Source organism: Aythya marila, assembly GCF_965140915.1.
Source record: "Aythya marila genome assembly, chromosome: 8".
In the NCBI taxonomy this organism is placed as follows: domain Eukaryota; kingdom Metazoa; phylum Chordata; class Aves; order Anseriformes; family Anatidae; genus Aythya; species Aythya marila.
In genome coordinates, this window is record NC_139049.1 from 23,545,439 (window position 1) to 23,565,261 (window position 19,823).

General features: G+C 46.9%; 1 protein-coding gene across 1 annotated transcript; it reads right to left on the reverse strand.

Annotated features, from left to right (window-relative positions):
* Positions 1-6,601: 6,601 nt before the first annotated feature.
* Positions 6,602-19,404, reverse strand: LOC309881079 (vitamin D3 hydroxylase-associated protein). The gene is made up of 15 exons (XM_082766666.1): positions 19,031-19,404; positions 17,909-18,022; positions 17,446-17,589; positions 16,933-17,066; positions 16,358-16,564; positions 15,753-15,793; positions 14,987-15,111; positions 14,122-14,247; positions 13,004-13,101; positions 12,164-12,263; positions 11,675-11,718; positions 10,968-11,007; positions 8,148-8,256; positions 7,167-7,312; positions 6,602-6,871 (listed from the first exon to the last, which is right to left on the reverse strand). Exons 1-15 carry the CDS (start codon positions 19,238-19,240, stop codon positions 6,743-6,745), a joined length of 1,767 nt encoding a protein of 588 aa, XP_082622792.1. The 5' UTR covers positions 19,241-19,404; the 3' UTR covers positions 6,602-6,742.
* Positions 19,405-19,823: the final 419 nt, after the last annotated feature.

Sequence of the window (19,823 nt, forward strand, 5' to 3'; positions counted from 1 at the left end):
ATCGGGGCATGGACTTCCCACATCCGCCTGCGCACCGGGTCCCGTGCTCTGCTCCTGCCCTTTAGACATTCTGCAAATGTTTAACAGAGACAAAGCCAGCTGTGTCCAAACCAGCTCAGGATTTCAGAAGGTGGTTTTATTAGCAAGCACAGCTGTGCTTCCGGGTGTCCGGATGCTGCTGAGGAAGCCCCTTTCCTTATCGATGGACTGGTGTTTTTGCCTCTGTCATGAGCCAGAGGCACAGCTCCTCTGGTCACGGCAAGGCCATGCACTGCCTGGCCATGGGCAGCCCCACAGTGCTGACACAGCCTGCAGTGGGGACACAGGCAGTGAAGAGCCACTGGAGGGGGGTGAGGGCTGAATCCACCCAGAGGGATGGGGTGGTTTCAAAATCGAAGCCTGGTTTGCACCTTCTGAGTAGAGTTTGGGCTGTAGAGGCACTCCAAAAGCCATGTGAAATTAGAGTCCTGTTGTAGTTTAACCTGGCAGGCAGCTCTGATCACTTCCAAGATTCCTGGGTGACCGGGGTTTCCTATCTGAACCCCTGTGGGATCAATGTGACCCACGTACACCACGCAGCATCAGCTGTGTGATGTGCGGAGGGGACCTTCCCTTTGAACACCCATCCCAGCATTGGGGTGCCAGGAGGAGCTGTGCTTCAGCACCAACCACTTCTGAAGCAGCTCGAACCCCTTCATCTGCTGCCAGTCTCTGCGTGTAGCGGGCCTCAGATCCGTTCTTTCCCCTATTCCAAAACCCTAGGGGCTGAGCTCGAGTCTCTCCTGGTGCTTTCTGCCAGAGGCTCCAGGTGGGACCTTTCTCCCCAGTTATGGCGTAAAGAGCAGTTTTATTTCTTGTCCTGCTTGGACTGGGCCAAGGGCTTCTGTATGAACTATTTCCTGTTTAATTTATTCAAAGGCTTCTCAATAGAGAGGGCTTGCAAACAGACTGTAGTTTGGAATGTGCATTCTCCAAAAACCTGTAGGAAAAACACCTAGGAAAGTTTGGGTTTCCTGTTTGTTATCTGCTGGAGACGTAGCTGTTATTTTGTTGATCACGTCCATTAGGATTTGATGACGTCCCTCTTGCCATTTTATTTATAAAAACTGGATCTCTTGTGAAGGTCCTTAGACTTTATTTTGGTTTATGGCAAAACCAGCATTCAGGAGGATTTGGACTATTTTCTTCCCTTTCTCAAAAACTTCCTCAGCTCATGGATGGGAATCAGGGAGTTGCTTGGTGCGGTGCTGCTGCTGGCACATCGTTGTGGGAGCGATCAGCACCTGCTGCTCCTCAGCCTCAGCAACCCCACATCAGAACATGGCAAGGAAGCTGAGTTTGACTACTTGCCAGTCACTTTATCTTATAAATACAGCAGCTGGAGAAAAGCCTATCTGAGCTTTTCAGCGGTTGCTAGGGGGGGCGTAACCTTTGATCTCTGCAGTGGATTAGCTTTTTCCTTGGCTCAGCTATGGTTTAAGATTAACTAACGTTAAATCAATCCTCTGTTGGCAGTGGGCAGCAGGCATAACGGGTGAGTATGAGCAGGCCCTGCCCGATCAGATCTCAGACCCTGAAGGCTGGAGAGCAGCCCGTCTGGGGTGTAGCAGAACTGTACATCGTGGAAGGTACCCGAATGGCAGGGTTGGTGGAAAACACCCCCAGCTGTATTGTTCTGCATGGTGTTATATGGTGCAGCACATCCCTCTGGCCAGTCTGGGCCGGCTGCCCCAGCTGTGTCCCCGATTAGTTTTAGCACATTGGTATGTGTTTAGCATCGTTCTCATCCTAAATCCAAAACACAGCACCATACCAGCTACTAGGAAGAAAAATAACCCTTGCCCAGCCAAAACAATGAAGGGAGCAGCTACTTGAAGGCAAATGGGCTGGGTTGGGGTGAGGGAGGCTTTGTGTGGACCTATGACTAGGCAAAGGGGAGCAAGGGGTGCTTCAGAGAAAAGTCTGCTGAGAGAGACCACTCTTCTCATGGGGAAACGGAGGCAGGTAATGTCCTGCAGAATGTCGCAATTCAAACCTCAGGTCCCTAGCAGGGGAGCCTGCCTGCCTGACTCACAGTGCTGTGTTCATTCCTCCACACTGCACTGATGATAAACAACCAAGGCCAAGTTCAATGTTTCCGCAATATTTTTATGACCTGACTCAATCTAGGTCCAAGGTCACAATATCAAAGTGGTTGTGGCTGTGCTCAGATGGGACACAGGTAGTCCCACAGTATCGTGCCTCATTTATTGCCAAGCACTTTCCTTACACTTTAACTCAGAACCACAGATTCTCATTGTACCTCTGTTAGGTTCTCAAAATTGGATGAAGAAACTACACCCAAATCCCAGGACTCTCCTCAGCACTACTGAGATAACACCCTGATGCCAAATGGGGGAACATCCTAGATCCTGGCTTTCCAATGGCATCTACCTCTCTCAGTTTTGAACGCTGTTCTAGATATTGTCCCAGCTGCATCAGCGTAAAGGAGGCAAAGTTGATCCAGTCCCATCACGCAGTCTCCAGATACATTTATATTTTTTTACTGCATCACTGACCTGCTGCCTCACGCTCTGTGTTGGTGACACAGAAGAGATAGGTTTTCAGATAATCACCTAACTGATTTCCCTTCCTGTCCTTTCCACAGTTTCCTCCTTTTGCTGTTATACTGGTATAGAAAGATAAAAACACTTACCTGACTCCACCTGGGGCTTTTAGATCTTGGGCAATGCAGGGAAACTAATAGAAATTATAGTTAAATGGGTCATGGACTGGAGGCAAAACAGAAAGGAAAGAATCCCCATCCCTTCAGTACTCATCTGACCCCTAGGGCAGATGGCACCATTATTACTTCTCCTATTTCTGTGGACCCAGATGGAGTTTGGCTGATTTGCACCAATGAGATACTTTGTCAAAAGAGGTTTATCTTTAAAATGCATGTGGGTATGGTGTTCCTGGGTGTGACAACTTCAGAAGAGGATTGATACCCATATGAATGAGAGTGGCTGTTCTGCTCCAGATCTGCACTCCCCTCAAATCCAGATTAACTTCCTATGTAGATAAATCCATTTTGGAGGTTAAGATGGGATGCAAACTAACTTCCCAGTTTAATTAAGTTCACCAGTGGAGTTAAAATGAAAGCCAAGACCCTTTAACAAGAAGAGGCAGCTGATCTGGGATTTCACTGTGACATCCACATTTCCTTCACTTTGGACCACCACAGAAGTAGGCAGTTGGACCAACCCAGTCTGTCCACGCCTGTCCCCAGCAAAGCTCAACTTGCAGAGGCAAAACCACACTGTCTCACTTTTATCACACTCCACACAACACCTTCAGTTCTCAAGCAGGCTGGTTTCCATTAGAATCTTTCTATAATTAAATTGTCTTCCCTCAAAATTGATAATATTTATTATTATTATTATTATTATTAAAGTCAGGTCAGCTTTGACTCCATTTGGATGTAAATGACAAAGAATGAACCTCAAGAATTATATCCCATATACGTGTTTTTATGGATCCAAATGCTCTGATGTGCTTTTTCAAACAATTTACAAAATGAAGTGTGTTAACTATGTTGTTCGGAAACAACTTTAAAGGTACTTCAGAAGTTGCTGAAGTCACAGGAAAATGGGCTGGTCCCCTCTGCAGAAGTTGTTCCGACTGACTCAGGGCTGAATAAGTACTTTCTGGGCACTCTCCAGTTTCTGACTCATTTCACCCAGAAATATTTATTGAAATCATAAGACTTTCATAAAAAGAGACAACTTAATTCCAGACAAAACAGCCTATCAGAAACTTCCCATTATTCAATCTGCACTTTTCCAACAACCGAGAAGATCATCTGAGAGGTGTCTCTATCGTCCCTGTGTCATGTTACTCAGCCAGGACCCTGTTGGCTCTCCCTGAATAAGCTTCAATAGGATGGGGAGAGAAATGTCCCATACCAACCCTCACTCCTCTGATAGCAGGGTTTGCCTGCTTTCTCTCCAGACCATCCCTACAGGTTTCTCAGTTCTATGGGTGAAACCACTGTTCTCCTTGGGCCTTTTCATAGGAAAGTGGGTTTTATGGATCCTACTTACTTCTCCAGTTACAGAGATGCCAGAGAAGTCTGGCTTTCCATTGGTCTGTCTCATCCTGTGCAAGCAGGTGGAAAAAAAGAAAAAAAAAAAAAAAAAAGAGGGAGAAAAAAAAAAGAGCAGATTGAAATCATGCTTGGAAAGATGAAACAGCTGTTTCAGAGTGAAGGATGGCCCAGTCATAATTCTCACATTTTCCATTTGTGTTTCAAGGATGAACCTCCTTACGATAAAGTGCTTTCATGCCACCTATTTCCAAACATTTGCTTTTGGTTACTTCAACTACCTCCTCCCATGAACCCTGTTTGTTAAGTAATCCTAGGATCCGGGGGGCCTCAATGTCTCTAATATCCCCTGCCACTTTCTGTTATGTTACACCACAGATGGTTCTGCCTGCTTTGGGTATTATAAGAGACCAGTGACGTGTCTAAACAATGTATATTCGGCTCCTATCAGTTCTTCTGGAGAGTTTATTTGCTCATGATGTTGCAACTAGATAAAGTCTACCCTCCAAACTGAAGAGAAAATTTAGCAGGCTTAAGTCCTTATTAAAATCAGGAGGAGGAAAAATGATCAAAGCAAAGACTACAGCCAAGATACAGTGCTGGAGATAAGCAGAACTGGCAACTAGTGGGAACAAAGTCCTGGCTTAAGCAGCATTTCCACCTAATTCTTTGAGACAGACCAGAGTCTGGACTTTAGTTGGTGCCAGGAGGCTGGGCAAACACAGTGCAAACAGGCAGTGCAGCTCTCTGAGGGCAGCACAGCCTGAGCTGCCTGCAAAAAGGTTTGAAGCACAGTGACTGTGCCCATGGGAGCAGGAGGGAGCTGACATCCTCTCTCCAGCCCTGGAAGAAGTCTCCTGCAGACATAAGGTTATGCCCTACAAAAGGCCTTTCCCTCCTTGAGTTTCAGTGCCTAAACTCGCCAGCCTTCTCTCAGCATCTCTGCTTTTCCTTATGCTCCTTAAATTCCTGAGTAGCCATCTGCATCTGATCCAAACCCAGATTTTCTCTCCCCCAAGCCTCTTCCATCTTCTTCTGGACCTTGTCTTCACCTCATCTGCTTCAGCACCAGAAGGGCTCCAACTGAGCCGCAGACCATGTCTGAGAGCACCCTTGGGGCTGTCTCAGCTTCAGGCAGGGCTGCTGCATGGTGGTGACCCTGCCCTTTGGGTGATGGGTCCTGGGAACGGCTGCTAACACTGCTGGATCCTGGGGTCTAGTGTCTGGCTGGAAGCTGGAGAGGGGAGAGTGGGAGGAACAGTAAGGCCTTTTCAGAGCCACCCACAGAGAGTAGCTGGAAAGCAAAAAGCAAATATTGGCGGAAAGTTCTTTTAGGAACAGCACCCCTTTGCTTCGTTCAGCCTTGCACTGACAGGGAGGGATACAGGAGCACAGGACAACATCCCTTCCTTGCAAAACAAGGTCTGCGCTTGTCCAGATCGCTCGGTGCCCTTCCTAGCCAGGTTATTTCAGCAGTGAGCTCCCATCTTCCCACTTGTGAGGATGTGAGGCTGCTGGACAACCACAGCATCCCTGTGCAGTCCCGAGGAGGCTCTAGGGCTGATGGCAGATAAATAACAGGAGTTGTATTGCCCCTTGGCCTTGTGCCTCTCTTCCTGTTAGCAAGTACCATCTCCAGCCCCTGTAACCTGGAGAGACATGCAGGCTTGGAGCAGGCACGGATCATCACTCAGGTTGATGTCATGTTTCCAGACACACTTGCTTATTCAAAGCTTTTTGCTTCCCTTCATTGCTTGCACCTTCCCTCCCAGCCTCTTCATCCACCTGGAGTGCAACGAACAAGAAACAGCACACAATTTTCACAGTAAAGCTGGAAGTACCAAAAGTGCAAATGGCCTAAAAATAGCCACAGAAATTATTGAATTGTTTCCTTATGTGCTTACAAGCAATTAAAACCAAAACAAATAAATTAAAAAAACAAATAAGCATCAACAAAAAACAACCTCATTTTCCCATTGCTTAACTGGAAGAAACAATGAGGAACAAGGGGCACAGGAAGATTAGTAACCACTTCAGATTGCATATGCTTTAACAAGGAAAATGAAACTTTCCACTACACACTGACCAATTAAACTGTAAAGCCCACTGCCGTTCGATGGTGTGGAGACCAACAGAAGTAACAACTTTAAAAAGGGAGCCAACAGGTTCATGAGGGACAGCTTTCTTGGCAGCTATTAACACTGATGGGCTGACTACAAGTTTATGCCAAAAAGTATCTAAGCCAAGATAGCTGTGATAGCTTTTCGCTGTGGCACAGCTAAAGAAAGAATCCTACACTTAGTAGGTTACACTCTTCCACAAACATCTGCTACTCCCACTATTGGAAGCAAAATAATGACGTAAACACCTTTTCAGCCTCATGTCATACAACAAATATAGCTTCACTACAGTTATTGGACTCCTTTGGTCCAACGTGAACTCTCATTTCTTTCTTTTACTTTTGTCCCAATTTAACAAACAGCTTGGACAGAGATGAGATTTTGCTGACTTTTTTTAAAGAGCATTTATTGTCATTTTATTGAAATGGTGGTTCAGAGTCTGCAGCTCGCTATCTACTTTGCTTTGTGCATTAGGTAGAAGGTGACTGGAGAGGAGGACAGGGAATTAAAAGTTATCATGGAGGCAGATCCTGATAAATCACACATTTCTCCTTGTGCCACGGGACAGTGTCTCCACCTCCTTCATGAACCGCAGGCACAGCTCCTCCTGCCACGGCAAAGCCACACATTGGACAGCCACAGGCAGCCCCACAGCTCCTTCCACAGCCTGTAAAAAAAATAAGTGTGGTGTTGAGTCAGAGCACCCAAGGTGTTGCACAAGAAGAAAATGCTGTCTTTTGGCAGTAAAGAAAGAAAGTCGAAGAAAGATATGCAAGGGGACAGTTGGCAGGCTGGTGTACACCAGCTTATCTGTACCACATTCAGGGTGGTAACACGTTATATGCAACCACATCACTAAAGAAGTTTCCACTCTCATTATGAGATAGAGAGAAGATATGGGACAATGTGCCACTGTGCCAGTCATAGCCTTCTGCTAAGACTTAAGCTCTTTCCTTGCTCACCTCTTTCAGCCTCTTATCCCAAGGGTCCCCGTAGTGCCCTCGGTAATGCTTCAGTTCTTCTTCATCAGCTTTTGTGACTGTGCTGACAGGCACCACTCCAGCAGGGAAGTTTAAGACATTGTATAAGTTGGTATAGGAGGTTGCAGCTGGAAAAGATCACACAGAGCATGCACAATGGCAAAATTTAAGGGTGCTGGGACAGCAAGGACTTTCAGGTGACTATTTGGTTTAAAGGGATTTTGAACTGGAGTTGCTGGACCTAAAGAGACAATGAAAACGTGCTGTTTTAAAAGGGAACGTGCTGTTTTTAAAGGGACTTTTGGTGGGGAAGTTTGAGGGCTGCACGGCTGTTGAAATCAGAGTGAGCCCCATGACTTCACCTGTCAGTCACGGTGGAGATTAGGTCTGTGACAAAGTCTGAATCTATGTCAACCATAGCCCAGAGAAAAACCCTGGCTATCTTTTCAAGATAATCCAGATGTCCAGGTCTGGGAGTACACCACCATCTTGGGCATTTTGGATCTCAGAGGGCTGGAGGACCCTGACAGCAGGAAGCTATTAGATTGCCTCTTTCTGCAAGTCAGAGGCAACTTAGTCTTTCTGCTATTTTTAAAGTCTTGGAGAACATAGATAACCACAGTCAGAAGAGCCTGCTCTGGTGCTAAGGTCAGCCAGAACTCTAACAACTATCCTCACAAGCACTTTGCAGGACAGATGATACAAGGGAAAGTCACCCAGTAATGGCTGGGACAGATGAGTCACTTAATGCTGTTCCATAGTAATCCAAACATCTGCAGCTCAGATGGGGTGGGGGCATGGGGAGGCCCACCCAGAGGAGACGTCCCTTTGCTATCTTCCCTGGAAGGAAGAGCAGGCACTGCACGTGGCTTGGGGAATGTTAATGAGACCAAAATATCTTGCTCCTGCTGTGCCCGTAAACACCACTGTGGATGCATCTAGAGACATCTCAGTGAAGATTACCAAACAGCTTCCCAGCATAGCCATGGTTAAAGGCTGGACCCAGTGCAGGACAGAGAATCACATCCAGTCTTTGCTTTCTCCATTTAGCAATGAACTCGGTACGGTAAACCTAGAGGGAAAGACAGAGCGGATGATGAACAATGTTTGTTGGACAGCAGTGGCAGATCAACGCCTACAGCATGGAAAAAGGACAAAAAAAACCCTGCTTGGATAAAAGTGAAAAATCAAATCAAATCTGAGCTGTGCTTTGAAAGAGCCAATGGGTTTTGTTCTTCCAACTCTAGGTTTTCTGGCAGAATACCATGTCCTGCTCAGACCTAGACATGGTGCTATGTGGGCATTTCAGAGTTGATTCCTTTGAGTATTAACCAAATCCTTCTTATGTACAGTTTTATCTTCAGATTTGATTGAATGGAAATCAACAGTAATACAAAGAATCATGTTCAGCTCACTAAAAAATCCATTTCCTAAAAGCTTTGTTATTTTGGTAGAAGAAACTTGGATAGAAGACATGAATTCCAAATATTTTCACAAAACCTGCTTTCATTCTGTATCGGGTTATAGGTAAGAAAAAGAAGCAGCAAGAGACGGTTAGGTAAGCCTGTAGTCTTCTCCTCTAGGATGTAGGAGTCACAGCTTTGGGTTTGTACTGTACATCCAAGAGAGAACTAGATTTGCATTTTGGATTTCTACACCTTTGCTGAACATCAGGCAATGAATGAATCTACCCTCAAAAGAGCTGTTCCACTTTCTCTTAGTAAATAGATACAGACAGACCAGTGTGGCTACTTCCGCAGCCTACCCTGGTTATAGGACACATTTGTCCCATGTTCCAGACCCTGTTCTGTGCAATCTTACCCCAACCTTTCTGTACAAGGGTCTCTCACATCATTTATGAAAGCCCTGACCACCAGGCTATTTTTTATCTGACCTCAAATTCCACCAGCAGTCTGAGATCCTTCCTGCTGAAAGTTTGACAAAAGAAAGGGTTTCCAGGAAATACAGTCAATGCAGCTAATCTCATTTTTTTTCTGAAAGGAAAGCTGGTAGCTAGCCAAAATTTTTGGATCGGCATTTGCTTGCAGTAGAAACTGTGAATAATGGTTTTGCTAAAGCAAAACAATCTGAAATATCATTGCGGTTGACAAAGCTTTTTGAGATTTTTTTTAAATTTAAATTTTTATTTTTTTGGGGGGGGAAGCAGTAAAGGGATAGGAGTGCTGGAAGGATGATCTGTTTTCACCTTAAAAAATAAAAAGAAAAATCCAACACTGAGCAATCAGACCTTTTCCTTCCAAATACTCCCATCAGCCCAGGCTGGTTTACAGAAGTTTTTCTTATGATCTATGGTCTGTCAGACCTGCTGCAAGTGAGCATGCACTTCCATCTCGTGACCGACATTGATGGAAGCTGCATGGTGCACTCTGGGGCTGTGTTTGTTCTCTAGGAAGGGTTGTGAGGAACAGGGAACATGGATCCTGGCTTGTGGGGAGACACTAAAACAGCTCGGCTTCTTCAGCCTTGCAAAACACCAGCTGAACGGGGATACAACTGCTCTCTATAAATAGATCAAGGACAAGGGAGGCAGTGGAAAATACCAGAGAGGAGAGGTGTTATTTAATCTCAAGGACGGGAATAAAATGAGAATAAACTGCAAGTGAATAAACAAGGGAAATACAAAGCTTTACAATTATCAGAGCGGGAAGAGAGGAGATGGCCAAATAAAATAAATACAGGTGCAAAATCCAACTAGCTTTGAAGAGGAATATGATTGGTTTGTGAGCAGTGCTGGACTCAGTTGTCCAGGACAACGCTTCCTGTCCTTTATTCCTGAACTAGAACGAGTTCATACAAAATACACCTGAGCCAAATTGTTCACAAATGCATTTTTTTACTCTGTCCTGGTTTTGGCTGGGCCAGAGTTAATTTTCTTCATAGCAGCTGGTATTGTGCCATGTTTTAGATTTAGAACGAAAATAATGTTGACAGCACACTGATGTTTCAGTCGTTGCAGAGCAGTGCTTGCACAGAGCCAAGGCCTTCCCAGCTTCTCACACTGCCCTGCCAGCGAGGGGCTGGGGGTGCCCAAGGAGCTGGGAGGGGACACAGCTGGGACAGCTGGCCCAAGCTGGCCAGGGGGGTGTCCCATAGCGTGTGTGCCATATGGAACAACAAATACAGGGGGGAGTTGGCAGGGGGGCTGCTGTTGTTGCTCAACAACTGGGCACCAGTTGGCTGGTGGCAAGCAATAATGTTTTGCATCGCTTTTACTTTTATTTTTTTTCCTTATTAAAATAACTTTATTTCAATCCGTGAGTTGTTTCACTTGTAGCTTTTTCAGTTCTTTCCCACATTCTGCAGCAGGGAGTGAGTGAGCAGCTGTGTGGTGCTTAGTGGCCCGACCTGTTAAACCATAACACACTCCCAGCATCTCTGCTTGAGCATCTCTGCTCAAGCATGTTTTTAACTGATGATAATAGCACCTAATGTCTAAAATGAAGGATTTACACCAAGAGATGGAAAGCATTAAAAATGAAGCCTCATCTTCAGTGGTTGTTTTTATGCTCTTTCTGCTTAGAAAATGCAGGGCACTGGATAATTTTTCTTCCCTATATTCCAGGAAGCAGAGACATCCACATGACTATCTATTGTCTTGAGCTCTTACCGCTTTTTGTAAAGACTGAATTTCAAAGAAAAGCCCAGCCATTTTATTTCCTCATGATCAATTTCTAACACCAAATCAATCACAGAGCTGAAAGCAACTGCTCAGAAATTTTAGGGATCTCACTATACTTAGTAAGGTAAAAGAAATCATCTTACCGCTACTGCTGCATGCTGATCCCAGAGGTTTTTGGCAGACCTGGAAAGGTGGCAGAATTAATCAGCAATGGGACTGTAGCAACAGAAAACATTTTTAAAAATACGCTTCTAGCCCACTTTTATGGAAACTGTTTGACTGTTCTTGGAAGAAGCTATAGTATCACCTAGATGATTGCACAGATTCACAAGTATTTACAGGTACACCACAAGAGCTTACCACCATGCTTCCACTTGTTCTGGCACCTCGACAAAAATCATGGTGGTCTTTTACATTCAGCTGCTCTCAGCAGTTGTTTTTTTTTTGTTTGTTTGTTTTTTTTTTTTTTCTCTTGCCTCTCTCAGAGATGTCTGTATTTCACACCATACTGCATCCACATGCAGATACCTCTCCATCATGTTGGTACATGCTGCTCTGGGTACCAGAATTCCCCTGACACTGAGGAAAACAGCCTGTATCTGCCTGTGCTGAGACTTCCTAGCCCTGCCAAGATGAGCTCTTAAAATAATCTCTGGCTGCATAGCCCTGGATAACACCATGCTGAGCCCAGGTGGTGCTGAGGCAGCATGCATTCATGCAGGCTTAGCCTGTGCTGCACAGCCTCATGACGGGGATTTGTCCAGCAAGTTAACATCTAGATAGATGCCACAAACCCAGTGAACATATTCATGTACATCCTTTCCTTTAGAGCTATTTTAATGCCACTTACCCCACTCCACAGAGAGCGTTGAGATCCCGAGCAATTCGTGGGTACTTTCAGAGGGAAGAGGAAAAATCTGGGATTAGTCAACAACAGTGCATCTAAAATATGCTGCTGGCATGCCAGCATGACATAGGCTACCATGACACTGTATTTTGAGCACACTTCTTGTCCTAGCAGAAGTGGCTCTGAAGAACAGGTAGTTTCCAATGAGGTGGTTTTATTCCAACATTAATTTATACATTCAATCACAACAACCCATGGAAATAAGGCTCTAGACAACACTGCTAGCCCTGGAGAGCATCTCCTGGATGTGGAGATGCTGTTTAGATCCTTGCTTAGGGACTAAGTTTACTTCAGTATATTTTTCTTTGAAAACCATCAGACTTTTGCCACGAAGCAGCAAAGCTCTGAGTGGAGCAGCCCACCACCCTTCATGTGGAAGCTTTCCCACCTTGCACAACTCCTATAACACAGACAAAATGTCCTCATACTTACAATGGGTTTCAGAATGATAGCCAAGATCCTTTTCACCAGAGCAGGAAGCCTGTACGTATTGAACTGGGATTTGAGGTTGGGATCCACAATGTCTCCTTTGCTGGAAGGGCAGAGAGTGAAGGGGTGGTGAAGAACAGCAACCTGTGCCAGAGGGTACCTGATACGGGAAGGCCAATGCTACCCCTGAGCCAAGTGGTAGATGTTTGTGGTAGATGTCCTTGAAACAGAGCAGAGGGATGGCCTCAGCACCCACTGTGGTGTGTGGAGGGAGAGCTGCCTGGTGCTCTGTGAGGAGAGACCGGGGCTGCCCCATGCTGGTATTGGCCAGCTCCACCAGCCCACTTCAGGGCATGGCTGGGCCCCTCAACAACACTGGTGGTGCTTTTCTGAACGTGTACGTGAGAAAGGGCAAAAACACAGTACATGATGGTGATCAGTAAGCAATCTCCCTGTCTTTATCCTCACCCACGATCTGTCTCATCTGATTTTATTCCTGCTTAGGAGGAGTGAGCTGCCCTCCAGGTCTAACCCACCTCCAGGGGAAGTCCTACAGTGTGTGGTGTTTCCCCTGCACCAAAAGCTAACTGCATAAAAACGCAGTGCCAGAGCACTGTGGACACACGGCATGTTATTACTGCACAGGGTTACTGACGCATACATGTATGACCTACCCTCTTGAACTAGCTGCTGCCCATGTTAATTTTACCCTTCCAAAAATAGCTCCTGTGCTGCCCACTCTTTAGTACACACCCACAGGAATAAAAACACTCTGAATGCATCCACCGGCCATATAGTGTCAAGTCCCAGGGCCAGCACTGAAAGCAAGCGGGTTTTACTCACAAGCAGTCTACCAGGTGAGCAGCACCATCCGAGAAAATCCCTCTGGTGAACAGCTCATCTACCACGTAGTCAATCTTGGGCGGTGCAAAGGGAATAAGCTGCAGGAAAACCATCCGCGTTCAGGATGCAAGAAAGACAAATGATTCACAGAGCCCTCTTTAAACATTCCTGACTCAACAATGAGATGAGTGGGAAGTGGTGGGAAGGTGTAACACAGCAGGAATGTGTGGCCAGCAGTTTTGCACCCCTGCCTGGGTCATGCTGGGTTGCAGCCTACCACTGTGATGCCTTCTCAAGCACAAGGGACATGGTAGGTCACCTCTGGGCAGCTCACACCACTGTCTTTTGCCTCAGGTTCCCCTGGGGCTCACACAATTGTGGAGCAACGTGCCAGAAACAGCTGGGCACCGTGACTATGGGCCACCCACCAGCTGCTCCCAGTGCCTAGGGCTGCAGAGCAGGATGGAGGTGGGGATCTTGCAGTAGGGGCTGTGCCACTCTGCATTTTCAGAGGGACCTGGGCTGCTGCCATCTGCCAGCTGTCCTCTCCTGTCTCCAAGGCATTAGCACTTATTTATGATGTGACTTGGCATGGGCTCCTCTTCTCCACTCCTTAGAGAAGAATATCTAGAGGCTTCAAAACACCAAATACTTTTAATTTATACTAATTACTGGAGCAGCACCCATATACAAATTGCCATCAGTGGAATCACAGTATAATTTAGGCTAGAAAGGGTCTATTTGCAGGTCAACTGCTCCAAAACCCTTACCAACCAAGAAATCTGTAAACTGTATTCAGCAGCTGAGGGGTTATGGAGGCTGCTGTGAGTTTGATATTTATGGGGACACCAAACATGATGGGAAAAAAACATGCCCCACACTGCTTTAAAGAAGACAGACTTGGAGGTGAACTCTGAATCTGAAGGTGATTTTCCTGTCTGCTAGGCCAGAAACATAAGCGAGATCACTTTGGTTTGGGAAACAGACAATTGCATTTTGACAGGGAGGAATGGCTTTATTTGATGGGCAGTGAAAAAGGAGATGGGAAATGACTTGTCCGAATTCTGTAAGAAGCAGAAGGACAGCAGCTCCTGGTAACCACAGGCATAAAAACTCACCGTATGCCCCGCTTCCTGGAGGAGCTTTCTGGTCTCCTGAATGGCCCGTTTCATGCTGGGTGAGGGCTGGAAGTAGCCATCTCCTTCATAATACCCAATCCGGAGTGGCTTTGAACTGGTGTAAACCTGTGAGGAGAGGAGCCATTGCTTGACATGTGAGATGTACCAGATTAGACCATTCTAGGGCTCAGGAAGGCAGCATCTGAGGTGTCCTGAGTTGGAGGAATGACAGGAGTAATAGGGCTGGTGGAAAGCACTGTTGACCAGAAGACAGAGCTTCAGCAGTGGTCTTGGTGTGGTCAGAAAGACACTACGTCCTGCCATGTGAACTTGTCCCAACTTTGAGATAGGAGATGTGATAGCATCTGAACAATTCACTTGGCTACAGCCTGTTCCTTGAGGGTAATTGACTGGTCTGTATTGTCCATATATCAGGGACAACTGAAGGACACTATGATCCTAGGACCTGAGCCAGAAAGCAGCAATCAGATGGTAGAAATAGAGAGCTAACAGAAAAGGGCAATGATTTCTTAAGTCAGTGACTGTTAAACCAGACTCTCATTAAAAGAGTGAGAGGTGTTTCTCTGATCAGAACAAAAACAGCTCCTTTAGAAACTGGACCAGGATGGAGCCAGCAAACTTGTCCTGGCTATTGCTGGGTAAGGGGTCAGTATCAAGCAGGTCTCATCAGGGCAAGCCAGCTGTGTGGCTTCTTGTAGTTGCTCATGTGGGGCCCCTCAGTTCCAAAGCAGACTTGCCTCTCTAGGTCCTTCACTATCTTGAGACATTAAACCAGTTGTGAATCTCCCAAAATCTCACTTTTGTGATGGGCAAATGGAGGCATCACAGTGGCTCTGAGCTTTACCTCGTCATCAAAGGGGATGGGGGGCAAGGTGGGATCCAGCCGGAACATCTCATCACAGAGCAGTGCCTTCATGCAGAGGGCCAGGCTGTCCACATCTCTTGCCATCGGCCCCAGCGTCCCTGTCACTGCAAGCACAAAGATCCCATCACTGCAGGCAGATGGGCCTGGAGCTCTCTTCTAGTAACTGGTGGTGACTCAGCAGAGAGCAGTTTAATTCAGGTCAGGGAAGAGGAATGTGGAATGAAGGCAATGTCTGTGCAAGAAGTGAGCAAGAAAGCCCAGCAGCAACAGTCCCTAAGTCTCAGAGCAGAGGCCTAGTGCCACCTACTGAGGTTGACCTTCTGGGCCAGGCTTCTGCAGGCACAAGTCCCACTCAAGAGGAGCACGAACTGCAGCCATACTGCCAACAGCAATACCGCCTGGCAGCAACTGAGGCCAGCAGAGTCTTCAAACCATCCAGTGAAATATTGCAGGCCTTTGAGATGCACATCTCCCATTTCTCACTGTTACGCACTGCACTGCCTGAACTGAACATCTGTTGCTTCAGTTCTGCTGTGATGAGGTTAACCCTGATCACAATCCAGAACAGAATAAATGGTGCAAAAATGTAATAGCATGAGGCAGGCTCTGGACTAATAGATTACCTGTCTAAATTGGTTGCGAAACACATAACTGAGCAAGCACACTGAGCTGGCATCACAGCAACGGAAGGAGATGCAAGAAGTGAAGGTTTGACAGTAGCAATGTATCATCTGGATGGACTTACCTGAGTACATTCCTGTGATAGGAGAAACCACACCCAGTTTGCTAGGAACGTAATGGGAGAAACAGATTAGGAGCAGCTCTTGCTTTGAGGCAAGTCACCATGCTGGGCTGCAGACTTCCTAATTCTCCCCAGGCAACATACAAGAGAACGAAAGGTCCCACAAAGACTTGACACTTTCTAGACAATGAAGACTTTCAGGGGCTGTGAGCTGCTAGGGGTTAGAGATAGTTGCTATCATCTTCTTTCCCTGGTGCATGAAATTCCTCACGTGGGAGTAAACCAGCTCTGATACAGAGAGAACTCTTACAAACAATGCTAGGGCTGGAAAGTATCTAAAAAGTAGATGTTCCTGCAGCATTTCCCTTCAGTTTCCCGACTGTGACTCATAAATTAAGTCTTTATTGCGTTAACAGTTGGAGGTCATCATGTGTCATGGAGATCATCAACAGAGTCCTTAGTCCTAGCTGATGAAAAGGAGCAGGCAGATTAATTTGGTAACTTAAACCTGGAGGAAAACACGGACATCTGTTGTGTAGGATTATGCATGGTGGGGGACACTTCAGCTTCCACAGTGGGTGGAGAAAGGGACAGAAGTTAGGCTGTACCTGATCCTGTTGCCTGTGGGTTTGAGCCCGCACAGCCCGCAGAAGCTGGATGGCAGGCGGATGCTGCCAGCCACGTCTGAGCCGATGCCCAGGATGGAGCCTCCCCCTGCGATCAGAGCTCCCTCCCCTCCTGAGGAGCCTCCGGGGGTTTTCTGGTGGTTGAGGGGGTTCAGGGTCTGGCCGAAAATCAGATTGCTGCAGTCATAGCTGGGGAGAGGGAAAACCAGCAGGTGAGTGAGGTACTTCTGCCTCTGCAAACCATAAATGTAAGGCACAGAGCATCTGCACAGGGATGAGTGTGGAATTAATCCTGGAGGGTAGGATCAATGTGAAGCAGATTTGTTGGGACAGTTAGTTTATGAAGAAAGAGGCATCAAATATAAGAGATATAATGTCCCTGTAGTATTTTGCAGGAAGACCGAGGATAGAATGACTCATTAAAGTAAGGAGGCAATTAATTCACAGTGCATGATTAGTTTGTACAAGAGTGGGAGCATATGCATGTGGGCCCCACCCACCCTTAGATCACAGAGCTGCATGACACAGTGTTTTCGGAAAGGCAAACACAAGATTACTTTATCATTGTCTGAGGGATGTTGGTTTTCACGAAGGGGATTGCCCCCTGGCTCTTTAGAACCTGGACGATGACACTGTCTTCTTCCTTCACTTGGCCCAGAAGTTTCACCAGCCCACCAGAGGAGACGTGGCCCTTGGGGACGGGAAGCACAGTTCTTTAGCTACCAGTACAGATGCTGTTCAGAGCTGTAACAGCTACAGACATAAGCCCTGACACCTCCTGTGACAAAGCTCCCACCTAACTTTTCTCACAGCCAGAATGGAACTTTCCTACCTGAGGGAAACCAGATCACCGCAAGTTAGGAATTTTCCAAGAAAACTGTTTTTTTGTCAGAAGACAGGTTTGCTGACCCCACAAATAAATAGTCCAGAACATCCTTGCCTGAGGGAACTTTTGGCTAGTAGCGATGAGATTAAAATGATCAGGCTGGATTCCTTGTATGAGGGCAGAGGACTGGACATCCTGCTCTGTTCCCAGCTCCAGACCAAGGATAAGGGTATTAGGGATGTACCTTGCAGTTAATGTGGTCCTTGATGCTGACGGGAATGCCATAGAGCAGCCCCTTCTCCTTCTGCTTCTTCACTTTCTGGAGCTGATCCTCACAGCCATGAATGAAGTCTATCACACAGTTCACCTCCTGAGTCACCTCCAAAGCCTCTCCAGAGAAGCAAGTGAGTAGGTGGAAGGAAGGAAACAGCATTTAAATTGAGTTTTCAAGATGAGTATTCAATGTCCTCAAACCTCCAGCATTCAGACCTTACACATAAACTTTAGATATTTATTTCTGGGATCATTTTCTGCCCTGGATCCCTGTTCTACTCATTCACCCACAAGCCACTCTTCATCCATCTCAGCATTGACAAATTGTGATCTCCGGCCTTGCTGCTTCTCCCAGAAAATGGGCTGGTTTTCAGTTTGAAAGCCCCTTCTGCTGCCTCAGCAGAAGAGCCCTGAATGCTGTACATTTCACTCACTTTGCCCATGTAGGAGTAAAGGACGCTCTCCGGGGACAGGGACCCCTCCTTCAGCTTCTCCGCCAGCTCCACCATGGGCAGCGAGAGGATGTGTGCGGTCTGGGTGCCTGGGTTCTGCAAAGGGTAAGAAATTCGGCACAGAGGGATGGACATGACTGAAAAGGCTGGTGTTGAGGTTGTGAATCCCCGGTTCTAACATCTGCACAGCAGTGACCTTGAACAGAGATTTTTTAAAAGACACTCCCCGTAGAAATGCAGACCTGCTGCATAGCACTCTGTCTACTGGAGCGGGGAATTTGCTGATGGGGAATTTGCAGAGTCTCGCTTCGTAAAAATAGATCCAAAACAGGCAGAAAGCTGCCTCTTGACCAGAGAGTTGCATGAATCTGTAAGAGGTTTGAGAGGTCTGACCTGTCTCTGTTTACTCTCCTGCAGGGCCCCACCCTAATTAATAGACAATGCTTTGGATGGCGGCTAAGCCAGCTAAAGTTTTACAAAATTTATCATTAACTTGGGGGAAAAAAAAAAAGTGTGTGGCCTCTTTGCAACCTCCCCCTGCCCCTTCCCAAGAAAAGAATAGCAACTAGTGTTTATATGGGGTTTAAGGCAAATCCTGAACCCAAGGACTGAACCTCCTAAAATCTAGGTGGGCAGAGTGAAGTGGCTTTTGGTCACTGATGTGCAGAAGCTGGAGGGACCTGTACTTTGAGGGTGATGGGGTGAACAGGTTCCTATCGAGTGGCAGAGTGAGGAGAATAGGAGCAGAAAGGCTTGGCAGGAGCAACGGGAGAGGAGAAAAGGGCATAGGGAGGTCTGGGAACACTTTCTTAGCTGGTGACATGATTCAGAGTGTCCCCAGCTTGGATACCGCATTCACCCTTAGGATTCCCACAACAGGCCAGTATTAAGAAATACCTCCTTTATGCTGCCTTTACCATTTGGGGCTTTTCGGTGACAATACAGGGCGGTGACTATCAGAAAAGGTTGGTGATGATCCAAAACATGCACATCCCTGCTCTTGCCCTCACCATTATTCAAAGAGGGATTGATTAGGACTCCCCATTTTCTTCAGTTACCCAAGATACATTCCCTTCCCTCCACACACACTCTCCCCCAAATTACCTCTTGTTTAAACCTGCGAGCTGCCTTCTCCATTTGTTCCAGGGCCAGATCCCGTGCTCTCCGTGCCTCTTCCATTTTCTGCTGGATCCTCCTGTGCCCCAGCCGTTTCAGCAGCACAATGGCTGCAGCTGAACCGCAGAGCAAGGCTGAGAGGATGCGAGGATCTGCCCATGATGGGTCTAGGACCTGCCACAGTCGCTCCTGGGTCATAATTTCTCCCCCAGTCCTTCCTATTCTGGGTCAGCTACAGGCGCCTGGCTCTCCCCCCTTCTCCTAAGGAGAGCTGATGTATGCAGATCTCTCGGTTGCCTCCTGTGCAAGATCAGCTCTGAGATAGCATTGCATTAACAAAGTCCAGCAATGGACTTTTTAGACCATGGACTTTGAAAGGGTCTGCCTGCCCACTGTGGGTCGGGCTGCAAGCAGTGTGCTCGGATCACTCTGGGTTTGGAGGGATGTCCCCAAGGCTGTAGCTCCCCAGGCCACTGGCTGCTCCTACACGGAGCAGACAGAGCTGATTAATGGGGCTGAACGTCTGCAAAAGCCAGGTCTGGGCTTTCCCCACAACTAATAATTCATTAGCAGTTAAGCACATTAACTAGAAGCGCCCAGCTGTCATCACTCTTCCCCTGGCAGCAGCATGTGCAGCCCTCTGAGCCTGGGACAACAGAGCCCTGCTTGCCCTAGGGGACCTGGTGCAGGGAGTGAAATCACATCGATCAGAGGGCAGGGAGTGAAATCACATCTTTCAGAGAGCAGGGAGCTCGGGAGGACGAAGGGGCTGGAGTGAAGG

Bases quoted from the DNA above. Each gene is read 5' to 3' on its own strand.
- LOC309881079 (XM_082766666.1), bottom strand. From the start codon at position 19,240: ATGACCCAGGAGCGACTGTGGCAGGTCCTAGACCCATCATGGGCAGAT. The intron at 14,248-14,986 runs GTAAAGCTCAGA...CTCTCCTCACAG, and splicing joins CCATCCCCTTTGATGACGAG to GTTTACACCAGTTCAAAGCC. The intron at 11,008-11,674 runs GTAAGTGGCATT...CCACCTTTCCAG, and splicing joins AACGCTCTCTGTGGAGTGGG to GTCTGCCAAAAACCTCTGGG.